Source organism: Chlamydotis macqueenii, chromosome 3 (genome assembly GCF_036417535.1).
Source record: "Chlamydotis macqueenii isolate bChlMac1 chromosome 3, bChlMac1.mat, whole genome shotgun sequence".
NCBI lineage: Eukaryota > Metazoa > Chordata > Aves > Otidiformes > Otididae > Chlamydotis > Chlamydotis macqueenii.
This window is the reverse complement of record NC_141558.1, coordinates 81,385,226-81,402,453: the sequence shown is the minus strand read 5'-3', so window position 1 is coordinate 81,402,453 and position 17,228 is coordinate 81,385,226. Positions and strand designations below refer to the sequence as shown.

Sequence of the window (17,228 nt, the reverse complement as noted above, 5' to 3'; positions counted from 1 at the left end):
CTCAGGAAAAAGAAAGAACTGAGAGCTCCTCTCTTTTATTTTAGACACTTCCCCGTCTGACGAGCGTGGGGGGCAGTGACCTGCTCCGACCCGGGGACAGCGAGGAGCTGCCCCTGCCCAGTGCCGGGGAAGGCGTGGTGGTGGCAGCCTCAGGCACTGGGCCAGCAGCGTGAGGGAGGGAGCCTGCCGGCCCCCAGCACCGCAGGATGTCAGGCAGAGCGTCTCCCACCCTGGAGAGAAGTGGCAGCAGCGGGCAAACAGGCGAGGCGAAGGCCGCGGCGCAGCTCTCCAACAGCGTCAGTGTCCGGGGCATCTCCTACACCGTCAGGTAGAGCCAGGGAGGGTGGCATGGCGAGCCCCTCCTGCCAGGAGCTGCTCTGACCCCGGGGACCGAGGGGAGAGGGGCTGGGACCGGTGGGCTGTGGGTTTGGCTTCAGCCCAGTAATGAAGGAGGGACTCCGCCAGGCCGTTCACCTCATGGCACTGGGCCGCCCACCGCAGGGGTGTGGAGTACACGGCTTGAGGGAGGCACAGCTAGTCTGTCTTCTGATGGGTCCACTGGTGGTTCTTCACACGTGTCTGAATGAGATGCTTTAGAGGAGATTTCCAAAGATTGTGCCCTTTCCCGCTGTCTTTCTTGCTGCTGCCAGAAGGATAATGTGAGGCCTTAAGAACAGAGTCAGGTGGATTAATGGCTGGCAAACATCGTCAACTAGTAAAGCCGCAGTTCAAGTTTCTTCTGTTGGTTGTAGCCTGAAAGCACCCTAGCAGTCATTCTGAAAAATCTGTTCAGACTTCATTTTATCTTACAGATAATGCTGAAGTTAAAATGTTAAAGCCTGTGGGGGAGAGGGGGGAAAGATTATTTTTTTTTCTGCCCCCAATATTTTAAAATCCTTGGAGGCTCCCATCCCACATGCAGGTAGCTATAAATCATTCACTTGCTTTACAGAAAATTTTAAAATCTTCTCTATGTAATATTTTTTGATGCTTGTTTTCCAAGAGAACGTGTTGGCCCATGGTGGAACGTTTCTTTATATCATAAAAAATGGAGCCGGCAAATACTTAAGGATGTTTCATTTCATATAGAGAGTGGCCAGATTATGGGGATTTTAGGAAATTCTGGTAAGTTATTCCATTACTTTAAAAGAAATAAGATCAGAGTTAATACCAGTGACTTCTACAGTAGTATGAATGTGACTGAGGTCTGTGTTTTAAATAATGAAATTGCAGCTGGTTTTAACCTCTGCTTTGTAAAACTATGGTGCTTGGTTTTCAGAGTTAAATCTTCTGTCATCTAACTAACAATTATAACTTCCATAAAATATAAGGTTACTTCTAATGTTTCAGTATGAAGTGTGAATTTGTATGAATTAAATGCTAGTTTACACACATTCTAGGTTTCCCATTTACTTCCCCTCAACTAACTGCATTTCATTACCTAATATTTAATGTTATTGGGGACAAAAATACTTTCTTCTTTTCATACATCTCTATCCAAGTTAGGCTACCACTCTTGAAATAATAAAATTCATCTCATCACATGATTAATTTATTTTGTTTGAAAGGATCTGGGAAAACAACACTTCTGGATGCAATATCAGGAAGACTGGGACATAAAAACAACTTATTTGGTGAAGTGTATGTGAACGGGCGTCAGCTGAAGAGGGAACAGTTTAGAGATTGCTTCTCTTATGTGCCACAGGTTGATTTCTACATTTATTTTTGTGCACTGGGCTTCCTCTCATGTAAAGAAAGTAGAGTTGCTAGTGTAATAATGTACTCTGACTGTGATTTCACTGGTAAATTTTGTACAAAGCAGTTAATAAATTGTATGGGTGAATGAAGGTTGTGCGAGTAGGGGCAAGATCTTAATTACTACCGGACTAACCGCTTCTTCATCTTCACCTTTTTTTTCAGAGTGACACTTTGTTAAGCTTCCTTACCATACAAGAATCTCTGACCTACACTGCTTTACTAACTCTTCAGAAATGCTGTAACAGCTTAATCAAAAAGAAGGTCTGTATTTTATCATCTTCCACCAGAAAGGCAGACATGATGTCATGTAATGCTTTCACCAGCAGCACTTTCCATCCATGGCTGTGGTTTACATTTATAAGGTTTTGTAATTCTCATTCTTCAAAGGGGGAAAAGTCCTTCTGCTGAGAAGGACACAAGCTCTCTGGTGCCCCCGGCCTCTGCAAGGGGTTTTTGCTGATGCCCCAGGGAGTCATCATTATGCTGGGAGAAAACCCTCCCACCCAAAGCTGCAGCAGTTACTGCTGCTGTTGGTATGGAGGATCAGTTCCCCTTCTCCAGCTGGGAAACCCAGTTCTCTGGGGTCTTTAGGGCCATGTGTGCTGGCAAGTCTCATGGACAGCAGAGGTGACTTTGACACTGCTGTGGCTCCTGTAGGATGTCTCTTACTAACCAGAACAGCTCCAGAAAGCACTGGTTAGTAGCCCCCTACAAGCTACTTTCTTGACAAAATAGGTGTATTTCAGATCTACTAAAGGCCTCTCTTGAGCATCAGGATTGGATATTGCTGACCAAAGGCTCTTGCTCTCTGTCTTCTCTCTTCATCTGTCTTCCACTCAGTATTTTATACTTCCTCAGAATTTATGTGCCTTTCTGCTCCCTTATTTTGGAAGCCAGACCAGCACATTATGCTTCATACCATAACTTCTAGTGCCGCCTCTGAACTCTTCATCTCTTAATGTCAACTGAAGCTGAAATTCTACTCATTTCAGAATACAAGAAAATAAGATTTAAAAATTAATATTTTAAATAATATACTAAAAATTATCAAATAGAAATGAGGCCAGATACCTTCCAACTAAAATGGATGCAAGCAGCATATTGGGAAAGCTGTAGCTTACAATTATGTCTTTTTTTTTTTTCTTTATTTTTTTCACTTTGCACACAAGTATCTGAGTTGGATTGTGTTTAGTCTTTCTAAATCGTAGTTATTTTTCAGGTAGATGCGGTTATGGCTGAGCTGAGCCTCAGCCACATTGCTGACAAAATAATTGGAAGCCGTGTCTTTGTAGGAATTTCTGGGGGTGAGAGGCGCCGTGTTTCAATTGCAGCCCAGCTGTTACAAGATCCCAGTAAGTACCACTGCATGGATTTTCAAAATAAAACAAAGCAGCGTCACTTTATGCTCTTACCATGGGCCTCCATAAACCACTTAAAAATACAAAAGCCTTTATATTCTGTAATTCGGCAAAAGCTAGTCTAGTAATGACAGAAAAGGATGAGCAGTAATTAAAGTCTGCCATTAATCTATTAGTTGATCTTGGAAAGCAGACAATTTAAAAATCTTAGGGACTGAACGTAGGTTTAAGCTTTCATTTATCCATTTTCATACACCTTTCACATGTATGAAATGTTGGTTGTGGCACATTAATTTATAGTTTTCAAGAGCATTAGAGCCATACGTATGCAAGTATTGAGTCTTGTAGGGGAGTGGCTGCCATTGAGCCATGTATGTACGAGCACCATGTATGTTCCAGGACCAAAAAAATTCCAATGAATTAAAATCAAAGCAGAGTAACTAGAAGGATTAACTATGGGAAACAGCACTGTAAATTTTGCCAGTTTTGAGATTGTTTCTTAAGGTGCCAGAATCTTATGGGGTGAATGTATAGCATGCATTTATTGGACTCCGGAGTCCTTGTAGCAGTGCAGATGTGCTAGGACTGCATACCAGGCAGGAAGGAGCATTTAAATAGGAAAGTGAGGTATACCACTGCTACTGGTGTCTCCTGGAGAGTCTGTAGTTGTCTGTAGTTATTACTCCATAAGTTCAATAAACTCTGTAGTAGGAACTATAGTAATTCTGTGTAGATAAACCTGTAGAGAAAGCTCTCTTTTCCCCTTGCCCTGATCAAGGTTGAGCTGCCCTCTTCTGTGCTATGTCTCATCTATGTAAAAATAATGGATTTGACTGTAACTTTTACCCTTACACGTGCAATAAAATAATGAAGAAAATGCAGTAACCCCCTGTCCCCCATCTCTCTCATCTATGGAATTATATATGATGTCTTGATTTGTTAATAACAATAATAATAAGAGTTAATACTCTTAATTTGTTAATAACAAATTCTGTGTGTATATATAGATTTAATTCAGATCATAACTTGTAGCTAATTATGTCAGTTATATTTATATTTGTATACATGCTGAAATTTATCATTATTATTCTTAGAAGCTGATGTATACGTCAAATCTATTTTGGTAATTTTCAGATTCCACCTGAATTTAGAAAAAAAATATTATGTTTTGATCCTGCAGTAGTTTTTTATCTCCCTGTACATAGTCATTGAAACTGAACTACTCAACCTAACTAAAACTGAAAGATCACATCATGGCAATATTTATGCATACTCTGCTTTACATATGGAACTTTACATGTAAAGTAATTTCTATACTATTTGCCACACTAGCTTCAAAGGCAGAAGCTATAACATTTGCTCCCCATTTACCTGAGATTTAATGCTATTCCTTGTCATTGCACAGAGGTCATGTTACTTGATGAACCAACGACAGGGCTGGACTGCCTGACTGCAAACCAAATTGTCTCGCTTCTCTCAGAGCTCGCACACAGAGACAGGATTGTGATTATTACAATTCATCAGCCTCGCTCAGAACTCTTCAGGGTAAATAATATCTACTCACTATTTGCTTTTTTTACGAGGGTTTTTAGTAGCTAGTTTCTTTTCAGGATAAAAGTACAAGATCCAGTATAGTTGCCTTCAAAGGCTTGCTCTCTTCCTTCCTCCCTGCATAAACACAGGCTTGTCTTGAACTTTACAGTGTTGGTCTTCTGCCAGTCACAGGGCACTTTGGGACACGTACTGCCCTGTGAAAACAGTATGCATGCTGACTGTGTGTCTAACCTTTCTGTTATGCAGCTACCCAAATCAAAAACCCTGAGAAATCCCCCATACATGCAAGCACTGTGAAAACTAGCACTTTGTTTATCTTTACATATTCATATCTCAGTAACACTTGCAACTTGAGACAGACAAAGCCATGATTTGGAGTGAAAAGGGGAAAAAAAAAAAAAAATCTTATTTTTTCCTCTTTGTGTCGAGTGATGTGGGTATACCTGGGTCATGTGGTGGGGCAGGCCTGCCTTGCAGGGCTTGTGCTGGGGAGAGGATTTCTGCCTTCCTGTTACTGTTCTGCACTTTGCTCTTCTGACGCATCCACCATGCACCACGTGAATGCAAGGCACCTCTTCCCTGGCTGACTGAATTGAGTGTAAGTGGTCATGAAGCCAGAGGGGAGTGACAGAGGTTTTCTGGACTGAAAGCAGTCCTGGTGCCTGGGGACTATGGCTTGATCAGAACTGGTGGGAGCCCTGCCCTGGCAAATGCTCACCCAAAGAGCAGTGCTGTTAAAGTCCTTAAGCACTTCAGGATTATCTCCCCAGCAATTTGGGGATTTTACAGACTAGGGCTATTAAGCGCCAAAGGAGGTCAGTCAGTAAGTGAAGGTGCATTAAAACTGAAGTCAGAAGCCCACAGCTCCCATTTCTTTTTGTGGATTACCTCTCTATGCTGCTGTCTTTCACAGTTTTGAGAACCATGAGTTTTAAGACCTTACAAATGTTTCATCTTGCATAACCACCGAGAGGTGCGATAGAAAAGACAAACTTCCTTTGACAGAAATCTACTAGGGGAGTTTGAATGTGTCAAAACTATTTTCCTGTCAAAGCATTTTTATTATCAAGACAGTAACTGCACCCAAGGATTAATGTGCTACTTCTTGGTATGTATTGCTAATATATTAATTTGGTCCCCACAGTTATTTGACAAAATAGCCATCATGAGCTTTGGAGAAATGGTTTTCTGTGGGAGCCCTATGGAAATGATCACATTTTTTAGTGATTGTGGCTATTCTTGTCCTGAGCAATCAAATCCTTTTGACTTCTATGGTAAGTTTGTCTAACTTGTTTTGGTTAAAAATATGGATTTCCTTTAGACAAACAAGTTGTTTTCTTCCCCAAATTGAAGTTTTTCCAGAGATAGAAATGTGTTTGAATTCTTCCCCAACTTTGTAATTACTCTCAGCTCAGACGACAGCGATGGCTGGGCCCGTGTAACCTCCACTGAGTCCATAAAACAGCAAAAGTTTGCAGTAAGTCTGAAACATAGCAGAAAGGAATGAACTACCAATAAAAAAGGAATCTCAGCTTCACGAAACCTGTGGATTCCTGATGGCATCTCCCTATGACTATCCACTGGATGTTGGAAATTCAATTTAATGCCAAAACTGTGAAAAGTTCCATGCTCTTACGGACTCTGATGCCAAGCTACTGAATACAGTTGTTGCCTGGAGAGAAGGATGTAGAACAAATGTGGGATAACTGAGGCATCAATCTCCAGAGATGCTGAGGTTTGGGTTCCAAGAATTTGGGGACTTGCTAATACCAGGGAGAGCTACTGGAGCAGAACATATAGATGCTTCAGGAGATGATGACAGCAAGCTGTTGGCAAAAGCTGGAGAGTACTGTTTTACCAATTCAGAATTTAAAAAAAAGAAGTCAGCATGAGATTTTGGAAATGTAGCTTGGTTTTGCTGCAGGGCATCTGTGTACCTGATCCATGTGGACACATATTTGAAGAACATGTGTATGTGTTTGTGTGTGTGTATGTACATACAGATGTGTGTGTATGTATGTCCATCTGACTATCTTTTTAAATCTAGTATGTAGGCTGATTCCTGATGATACTAGCTGAGCATTAACCAGGGAATTTGACCAATCCAAAATGCTTATTCAGAAACATGGCACATTCAGAGCAGGCAGTGTTTTTCCATTGTCTAGAAGGCATCCTAAACTCAGAGAGAAGAGACGATGGTTGTTGACATGAAGCTGGGATGGGATGAAGCTGAAAGTACTGGTGTGACAGTGAGGATAATTTTGCCTTCATGAATTTGAATAGTCTTGAAAAGCATAGATGATTTGAGATTTAGACCCACTTTTAAAAAAGCTTGGTAAAGAGAGTACTGCATTCTTCAAATGTCAACCTTTGAATGTGACAAGAAAAGGAAAAAATACAGTTTAAAGCAAAGAAACATCAGAATATTTAGTCTTTGGAAAATTGGTAGTTTATATTTTTTGTGTGATTAAATCATGTGAATGGAGGGACCGATTCTGATATCATTTACACCAACAGCAGAGGAAAATCATATTATTGAAATGTCACATGTTGTGTTTATTTTTAAAAAGTACAAATGCATGGTAGGCATTAGCTATTTGGTCTAGTGACTAGTCGGTGTTCTCATTTTTTAAAAACACACCTGGTTGCCACTTATTTCCTGTGTGACATCCAGCAAGTCACACTGGCCAGGTTTTAAAAAGTGTGTCTGCATTTCGGATGTTCATATCTACGAAAGTGAAGACTTCTTTTTGGGTATGTTTACCACTAAAGACAATTCTGCTGAATTCCAGCTTCCAGAACACCAGGGAAGTATTCATAAGCTTAATTCAGGTTTTGAGGACAAATTAAGATCTTGGACAAGGGCTCCTTTTCTCTTGTTCAGTTTGTATTTTGAAATAGAGTGTAACACTGTAAAACTGAAATCCAAGGATGACAGAAACCGTAGGAATAAATAACTGATAAAGAAGTCTTATCAGGTGTAGAAGAGTAATATAAAAATCTGTAAGAACAGCTATTCCTGAGAAAAACAATCTAGGTTTTGAAACCTTACATAATTTCAATGCTGTTAGGGAAAAGGGAAATTTCTAATGCATTTTAGCATTATTGCTGAATCCTTATGACTTGTACAAATAGTACACACAAAATTCCCATCTGCCAGTAGAATCATTGCTGGTGTCAGGAATAGGTATAGGTGGATTTATTAGAAAGAAACATTAACTCTCTGAAGTATTTACCTTTCATAAGTTCCACGGCAGTAAGTAATATTTTCTTCAGCTTGGGCTGAGCCTGCTAGGGGAATTCGGCCTGCTGACCATCCTCTAACTTCACATGAAAACAGAAGTGTGTCTGAGAAGGAGGAGGGTGAAACCCAGTGCAACAGTGCCATAACAGCTCAAGTAGGAAAAGCAATGTCTCTGCAGCATGAGCTCAAACTAACTGAAAAATAAAGCTCCATGGTTATGGAAGAGCAGACATAGGATAAGGGGGAACCAGGGAGCTGTGTCAGTGTATTTACCCGAAACCCTGAGAAATATATAACCAGAAAGCTGTCTCTTCATCCTCATCAATGTTCATCCTCAGCTAGTGCTCTGTCTTGCTCTTCAGCAGTAGGGCTTCACCAGTGGCACAGCTCTGTGCTGTGCAAGGAGAATGTGAAAGGTCTGACCAGCACACGACTCCGTCCTTGCATTTTCAGATAAAGGACTCAAACTTCAGGGTTCTACAGAGGCCACAAAACACAGGGATTTATTGTGGCTGCACAGTTATTCATTCATGCTGCTTCTAAGGGAAGGGAGGAGTAAAAGAAACCTTGAATACTTTCAATGGACCTTTTCTTCTCTGCAGATTTTAGGATAGACAAGAAAAGGTTAGTTGCATGGAGGGGAAGAGGTAAGAAGGGAAAGTGATTGTATATATAGTAAACACTTTGTAAATTTACAGTGGATCTGACATCTGTGGACACTCGAAGCAAAGAACGTGAACTTGAAACCTACAGTAGGGTTCAGATAATTGTATCAGCCTACAAAAACTCGGAGATCTTTAGCAGGATACTGGCAGCCATTGAAAGAACAAAGTGTACGAAAGAGCTGCCACCAATACCATTCAAAAACAAAGACTCGCCCAGTGCCTTTTACAAATTATGGATTCTTTTACGGTAAGATTTTTTTTCTTTTTTTTTTTTTTAAGAAAAATCTTTTATTTTTTTTTCTTATCCACTAACCTTTCAGGTTTTTTTCTGCCCATATATGTAAATACGCTTTCTTGGTTTTTTGGTCTGTACTTGTCACTATCTTTTTTAATATTACCTCTTTGTGAACATTGTGTGTGTAAGCTTTGTTCAAAGCTAAATAACCTACCAACACGTGACCAATCGTAGCTAACAAGTATATTGTTATTGTTTTGTTTCATTATCAGGAGGACAACAAGAAACTTCTCCAGAGACAAGATGGGCATCACCATGCGTCTCCTCCAGAATCTGTTATTTGGCTTGTTTATAGCATTTTTCCTTCTTAGGCTAAGAAATAATCTGGTAAAAGGAGCTGTGCAGGACCGTGTGGGGCTTGTCTACCAGTGCGTGAGCGCTCCCCCCTACACAGGGATGCTCAATGCTGTTGCCTTTTGTGAGTTTCTGCCCTATGATATATGCAGCAGCGGGTATTGCTGCCAATTTCTTGTAAATAGGAAAAAACCTTTTTTTGAAGCCAGTCATTTAAAGGACCTTGACAGTTTTAGGTAATGTCAGAGCTGATATAGAAGCATGAAATCCCAAGGCAAAGCAACAGGAAGCTTTGCACCACAGGAAATATCAGCCCATCAGAGGGGTTCCAGATTTGCTGCACTTGATGAAGGAATGTGCCCTCATCCCTGCCTCTCCCTTTTGCAGCTGGTCTGTGTGTGGAGCTTTATTCTGAACTGCACGAGAGCCCTTAGCTTGCCTGCGTGTAGCATTATAAAGGCAGGACAAAGTCTCGGACTGTAGTTAACATCTTAAGTGAGATCAAAACTAATGGCACGGAAAGCATAGAAGTACAACACAGCTTTGACAACAATTAAACATAATTAGATTTAAGACTACTACGTGATGATTACGTTTTTCTTAGAGAGTGTTTCTCTCTTACAGTTGCCATACTAAGACCAATAGTTGTTTCTGTTTACAGCCCTAAAAACTGTTCTGCTCATGTAGGGAAAACACATGGCTGTCACTACCTTGGGATCAGAGCACCTCAAGAAATTATCCAGTGACGGCATTTTTTTCATGTCTTTAATTTGTATGTGCAAAAAGAGAAGACTGTCCTGCATGCTGCCTACTTAGGCCTCTTTCATTAAGCTTACCAATTTTTGCAATCTGCAGGGAGCATGTTTTGCATTTACAGTGGGGGAAAAAGTGATCAGACCGATTTATACAGAATGTTTCTCATGTGTTCTTGGAGTTGTCTCTGTGCTTCAGGTAATTTTTTTTCTGGCAACAAGTCATGGTCTCTTTATTCAATGGTGATTTAATTTATTTCTTATATATTTAATCCAGTCCCACCTTTACGTGCTATCAGTGACCAAGAAAGTAAAGACGGCTTGTATAAGAAGTGGCAAATGCTTTTATCTTATATAGTACATTTCCTGCCCTTCAGTGTTATCAGTGTGGCAATTTTCAGCACCTTTATATACTGGTAAGCACTTGTACTGTCTCTTTGGATTGTTATTTTCTTTTTGTTATCAGTTTCAATTCCCATGTCAGCAACAGGTCTTCTGGTATATCTTCCTGCTATTGTCTCTCAGAATTAATTCAGAGAAAGCTTAAGGGAATTTTAAGGGAATATTTTCTTTCAGGCAGTGATAAAACACTTACTAAGTAAGTTACCAGTTCTCTAGGTAACTTGGGAAGTTTTAATTGCCCTGGGACATTTATCATTCCTCTGTCATACCAAAAGCAGGAAGCGTAATTTTATATTACAATAGCAAAGAAGAGGGGAAAAAAAGTGAGGAAGACAACAGTAGGTATGTGACAGTAACAAAGCTTCATATTTCCTGGGACATTTGGGGTTTAGCTACGGCATATGGAAGGGATGAGATCTGGATCCCTTTCTTCCACTCTGCAGAGAAAGGCACAAAAGTGGATTTCTGATAGTGGGAGAAAGAGTTTGAATGAACAGCTTGCTTATGTTCCCCCAGTACATTAATTTCCTCACATCATTGTGAAGTAGTGCCTCAGAATAGGATGATGAAATATTTCAACTGTTCACTGCCTTATCTAGTCATATAGGTCTACTCTTCTTGATTCCCGTTCCATTGATTTCTTACCTTCAGTAGAGTCCACGGCTGCTTATGTAAGCTAATAGCAAAGTAATAAGGACCAATTTCTGTAATTCAATCTTTTTCCTTTTTTTTTTTCCTAATTATGAAAGGAGAGATGTGCAGTGCAGTGCAGTTAATTTTTATTTTCATGTGACAGTTGATAGTAAAGTGGCAATCCGATGGCAGTCTATAGTAAAATGTACAAATGAATAACAGGCTTGGTTTGTGTCCTGGATGCATATTCTCTGGTTAGCTGTTGAGAAATGGTAAGTGGATAGACCCTTGTAAAAGAGACAAAGTGCAGGAGCTATTCTGCTGTAGCTGTGCATGTTAGTGCTCTTACTCTGCAGTAAGATGCCCTTGGGCATTTTGAAAATGGATGAAGGAAAACTGCACCAAATCACTTGTACTACTGAATAAGAACTTCAGGGAGATAGTCTGCCATGGCAATTTGGCAATAGCTGTTTTCCCGTCTAGAAAAATGCACTATTTTCTTCTTCTGCCTAGTCTGTAGTAGGTAACGAGGAGAAGTGCTCAGCATTGACCTAATTCTTTCAATTTGGGATCTCAATAACTGTCAGCTCCTAGATGAAAAGGCAAAATCCCTGAGAGACAGATTTCTGCTCCTCCTGGTGTGAGGACTTTGTGTGCATTGTTTAGTTTTGTTTTTTTTTTTTTATAGTTTGGTGCTGATATTTAAAGAAGCAGTTTTGTTCAAGCAGGGCCATCTTTGTCTTTGACCTCTTAGCTACCTGGGCTTTTACATCTGCAGGCTGTCAGTGCTGCCTGCTTCAGGCAGTGCTCCCTTAGAAGTCCTTTTTCACAGACAAACAGAAATTACTCTTCCTCCCACTAAGCATTTAGAGGATGGACTGTGCTCACCAGAACCCTTCCATTTCTGCCTGCTAGTGAGCTGGTTTCCAAGCAGGCAGCCATTTGGAAAGCAGCTTTTCAGGCTCAATGAAGGCAGGTTTGTGGAGCTCCTGAAGATCATGACCCGCTGTTTGTCACGCTCCTCCTTTAATGAACAGGAAATTTGTATGGGCAGAGACTTTGCCCTTGTGCTTTGGTAGCTTCAAACACAATCAACAATAAAGAGTATAATTCCAGTTAATGGGTAATATTTACAGATATTAGCCTCCACATATCTTTGCTATCTTGTGATTGTTTGGAAGCCATCAGTGAATGTGTCAGAGTGATTTCATAATGCCCTTAGACCTCTTAGGGAAAGCAGTCTCTCCATGAAACTATGAAGCATGTATCGGTGCAGGACTAAACTTTTCTGGATGGACTAACATGTGGAGAGGCTTTGACAGCCTTTGGCATGTGTTCTTACAAGCCATTTCTCTGAGTTTTTATTTGTGAGGTCAGGCAGTTTGGGTCAAACAGACCCAAACTCTTACCTGATTGGACACAAGGCAGCTCTGGCAAAGAACAAATATAGCCACTTTTGCAATCAAGTAAATGTACTCTGCTTATGCAGAATTTCCTAGCTAAAGATAACACCAGAAAATGTTCTGACAGTTTATATTATCCTACTGTTCTATTGCTGTAACAGTCTCTCTTCTGAGTCGTTGTCTTTTCTTCTCTTTGAGGCTTTCTTCTCTTTCTATTCCTACCCCAGATTTCCTAGTCTGTATCTACATAGCTCTGTGTAAAGTATTAGAGCACTTCAGAGAAGGTGATGCTTTTATGCTGGCACTTCGGAGAGCTGTTCCTTCTGCACAAATCTGTGATTAAAGGTTGTTAAATACCTGCTAGCCCATTGAATGTTCAATGCTTGAAGAGTCAATGTTCAGCAATCTATTTATAATAGAGATGATTTTGGTATTACATGCAAAAAAATGCTACAGGAAATCTGTAAGAAAATTAGTACTTCTGTTTTAAGACCATGTTCGAACATAGTGGATTAAAAAAAGACATAGGGCCTTGCCTTGACCAATAAAAAAAATTAAAATATTGAATAGCTGCTTGTTAGCTAAGCACAGCATGCAGTCTGTACCTAGTGTGAGGCAATTTTGGTACGAGGTATTTTGGAAAGAGTAATGTAAGGTCTTGTCATCTGTTATATACACTATAAGGCTGAAGTAAGTTTGCCAAGCAATTGCTGGCCTTTCTTAACTTTTTAATCTTCAGTACAGGTTGAGGGGGGACTTTTTTCCCTAGGTGAGCTAGGGAAAAGCTGGGAACACTGTGTTGTATTACACAGTGCAGAAGTATGGAGGAAATTGCATTTGGGTGAATTACATGTGTGTTAAATTCAATTAGCCTTCTATTTAATTGAGTATATCCATTTTTACATTTGCATGCGTGGTATCAGAGTGCAAAATTCCATCTGTTAATTATCTGCACAAAGACATTCTTTAAATACGTGACTTAGGCAAATAACTGCCACTGCATGGACTCTAAAAGAAGGAGGATGTTAGTTTAAGGGATTGTAAAATCCATGGTGGTTATTTTGAAACAACACAGACTTCTGCGACCTCTTTACAAAACTCTCTTTAATCTAGCTGGAGAAAACCTAATATATCTGCATTTACATCACAATATTAAGTAAGTGAATGTGCTTTATGGTAAGGCTCCAAACAACATACTAAGTGTTAAGACATAAACTGTTCCCTTAGTGAGCTATAATTGCAAATAAATAAATAAAAACAAAAATAAAACCTACGTTCAAAGTTTGGTACCAAAATGCTGTTTTTTAAATATCCTTTTGCTCATTTTTGTACAGGACTATAGGATTGTATCCCGATGCTTCCAGATTTGGAATTTTCTTTGCTGTTGTCTTAGCATCTCATATAATTGGTGAACTACTAACACTTGTTATACTTGGTGTGGTTCAAAACACAAATATAGTCCAAAGCGGAGTGGTGCTACTTAATTCAGCAGGTGTGATAGTGGGAACTGGACTAGTAAGGTAGGAAGAAGTTTTATTTCGTTATGGTGTTAATGTTAAACTAATCTGCCTATAGAGGAGTGTCATGAACAGTCTGTACTGGAGAAGCACAATGCTGCCCAGGTAGCAATGGAAAGAAAGTGCAGCTGTTACTCTTCAGAGGTAGAACTACATAATCATGTTAGACCTTGTGCTAAACACACACAAAAAAAGACACCTAATAACTTTAGATATCAACAAAGATACTAACTTTTCTTTCACTTTTTTTTTTTTTCAAATAAATTGAAGAAGACGTGAAATGCTGTCCTTGTTAAAGGAGTTTACAAAAAAAATTCCTACAACTTTTAGTAACTGCTGCAACTTACCAGATGTTAAACACTGAGAATGATGGTTTTTTAAAAAAGTTGTTTTCGGCTGTCTTATTAGTGTTATTCTCCAGCTTAGCCAATAAATTTTTCAGACACTTTTTCTACCTGTGCAGACTGAACTACATAAAAATAATAAATATAAAAGTAGTGTAGTAAATATGTGGGAAAATTATGATCCACTTCCTGTGTTACTGTGCAAATAAATGTTTCTCCATTTTAACTGCATGAACTTTGAACAGTTTTCCTCTCATATGTCAATACTGAAATTACTATTTTTTTTGAGAAACATAACTTGTAAACATACCGTAAAAACTTGTAAAAGTTTTCTTGAGATGTTGAGCAAATATGATATGCTCACCTGAGATCTTTACAGTGAAAATTAAGTAAGCCTAACAAAAGATGATGTCAAGTTGTCCTAAGGAAAAGTATATGAGTCTTCACAAAGCTGATGATTATTTTCTCTTCAAAGTAGATCTCAGCTACTACACGCTTGTCAAATAAAACTAAGCTCATATCTGGATTAATTTGATCCCTGCCTGAACTCAGGAAGATACATGTTTATAGTGACAAGACAGTTATTCCTGGTACCATAGTTGAACACCTTAGTGATCAGTTTTAAAAAGTATTAGAGTGTTTTCTAACCTTATTTTACAGTAGAGACATTGCTAATTTATCTTGTGAATCTCTTTGATTATTAAAGTTCGTAGGCAATGAAGGATATTAAAAATAGCATTGAGACTCGGGTTGCTGGGGTTTTTTTTCTGTTTGTTTAATTATAAAGTCTTGTAGGACTTTAGGTGCAGAAATTACCCAATCTTGTTGAATAATGTTACGTCAAAGTTTTCATACTCTGTTTCTCTTCTTATTATTCTTTCCTTCATTTTTAATTGTTATTATTATTCCAGTTAGTCAATATTCAGTCTTTTTTTTTATTTTTGAAGATGGAGTGAGGGGGTTGTGATTTCTTACTTTGCAAGGAACACATTTTTGCAAATAAGGTTTATATTGGGTCTTGCCATATTCTGTTTGTCATTGCAATATGAATATAAAAAAAACTTCATAGAATTATTTTTGACTGTCCATAAACAAGTCAGGGCTGAATATGATGACACTATACCAAAGTCAAGAGACAGCTTTCATGGTTGTCTCCTCATTTAGCACTAAAATGGACTTCATATTTAAAAACCCTACAGGTACAGCCAAGAACTGTTTCTCTAACAGGCTATGACCAAAGATGAGAGCTTGTTTTAATTTGGGGTAGAATCAGCTCTTGGAATGTAGCAAAAGCCAATTTAACTTCTCTGTTTCTTTAAGGACCATAGAAGAAATGCCGACACCTTTTAAAATTCTCAGTTATCTTACCTTTCAAAAATACAGCAGTGAGATTCTTATAGTCAATGAATTTTATGGCTTAAATTTCACATGTGGTAAGTGTTCAAAAAAACCCAACCCAAGCCTTTAAGTGCACTATAAATAATTTTAATGAGATGTCGATGCTTATTTTCCTTCTACATACAAGTATCTTGATAAGTTAAAGATAACTTGAGTTGTTAAAAAAAGCTTATAAATTAGTAAAGACTTACTTACTATAATGCCATATCAGCAAGACAGACAAAAGTCTGACTCTCTTTTTTCAACCATTTCTCATTCTTTCTGTTTTTCATCTTTCTCTTCTTCATCTATTATTTTATCCCACTCTTTGGGGGCATTGTGGAAGGTAAACTTTGCAGCCTGTTATGTGCTTATCAGAGCAGTGTTACACAAATAGAAGATCAACAGAATTGCACAATATGAGATCAAACGTCAGCGCAGAGACCACCTGACCAGACGTTTCCTCTCGTACTACTGAGACTTCGGTTCAAATACGTTACCATGGCATATATTGAGCAGCTTGGGTCTGTCAGGCTGTGCTTTGCTGGCTGCGAGCAAGATAACTGCCAAAACATTAGAATCAATCAAGTTGGTGAGGTTAATTGCTAGCATCCATCAATGGGGATAAAACTTCCAGCTTTGGACCTGCCCTAAGGTATTTTGGCCTTCATAGCCAGGTGTCTGTGCTCCTCTCCAGAGCTATATATTCTTTATCCATTAATCTCTCCTGTCCCTCTTTAATACAAGAGCATAGGTGGCAACTGTTAGAAAATGAATCCATGACTTTGATAGTAATAATAAACAGCTGATTTTAAATGTTCCCTTCAGATAGTTTCCATTTCTTGAATTCTGGAAGCACTCAAAAAATACGAACACTGCAAGTCCACCACACTGGGCAACTTGCTTCTTGAGGCCCCTCCACATAACATGTCTGAAGAGCCATAGATCTTTTGTTTGGCATGAACAAAACAGAAAGCTCTTAGTGACCCTTTATTCTTCCCTTCCAAAAATGTGGCGTAGATTAACTGCAGAAACATATGGCTTGTCTGTTCTTATTCCAAAATGATGAGAAACACTGCTGTGGGTACAGTTCATCATTAAAATGCTAGGGCTAGGTATATTAAATGTATAAGCCAGATACTGAAGCCTGAGTTTGTTTTATTGATTCACCTACTAAAGAAATTAATTTTTCTCTTTTGACAGGTGAGGCCAACAGTTCCACTGCAATTAATGCTGCGTGTATTTTCTCTAACGGCATTCAGTTCATCGAAAAAACCTTTCCTGGTGCCTTGTCTCAGTTCACAGTCAATTTCCTAATACTCTATGCTTTTCTACCAGGACTTTCCATTGTAGCAATTCTGAGCTTCAAAATAAGAGAGAGAATTATTGGCAGGCAATAAAAAAGAAGCAGTTCTAACAATGTCTAATACTACACTTTTAACTTCATTATGGTTGAAGGCTTAAATTGTTGGATTTTAGACAGAATTTAAGTGATTATACATCTAGAAACACATTCACCTTCTCAGGTTTGTTTCTAATTGGATGTTTTCCATCTGGAAAAATGATGTTCTCTTAAGAGTGTGAATGGCTTCCTGCTATAGGTATTCCCACCCCACTCCCAAATCAGCCATA

General features: G+C 39.1%; 1 protein-coding gene across 1 annotated transcript; it reads left to right on the top strand.

Moving 5' to 3' along the window:
* The first annotated feature begins 206 nt into the window (after positions 1 to 206).
* ABCG5 (ATP binding cassette subfamily G member 5) lies at positions 207 to 17,013 on the top strand. The gene is made up of 13 exons (XM_086743815.1): positions 207 to 328; positions 1,004 to 1,125; positions 1,569 to 1,705; positions 1,921 to 2,019; positions 2,978 to 3,110; positions 4,522 to 4,661; positions 5,815 to 5,944; positions 8,613 to 8,826; positions 9,087 to 9,292; positions 10,198 to 10,336; positions 13,693 to 13,878; positions 15,540 to 15,652; positions 16,800 to 17,013. The coding sequence occupies exons 1-13, from the start codon at positions 207 to 209 to the stop codon at positions 16,994 to 16,996; spliced, it is 1,938 nt and encodes a 645-aa protein (XP_086599941.1). The 3' UTR covers positions 16,997 to 17,013.
* Positions 17,014 to 17,228: the final 215 nt, after the last annotated feature.

Bases quoted from the DNA above. Each gene is read 5' to 3' on its own strand.
- ABCG5 (XM_086743815.1), top strand. From the start codon at position 207: ATGTCAGGCAGAGCGTCTCCCACCCTGGAGAGAAGTGGCAGCAGCGGG. The intron at 329-1,003 runs GTAGAGCCAGGG...TTGTTTTCCAAG, and splicing joins GGCATCTCCTACACCGTCAG to AGAACGTGTTGGCCCATGGT. The intron at 13,879-15,539 runs GTAGGAAGAAGT...TGTTTCTTTAAG, and splicing joins GTGGGAACTGGACTAGTAAG to GACCATAGAAGAAATGCCGA.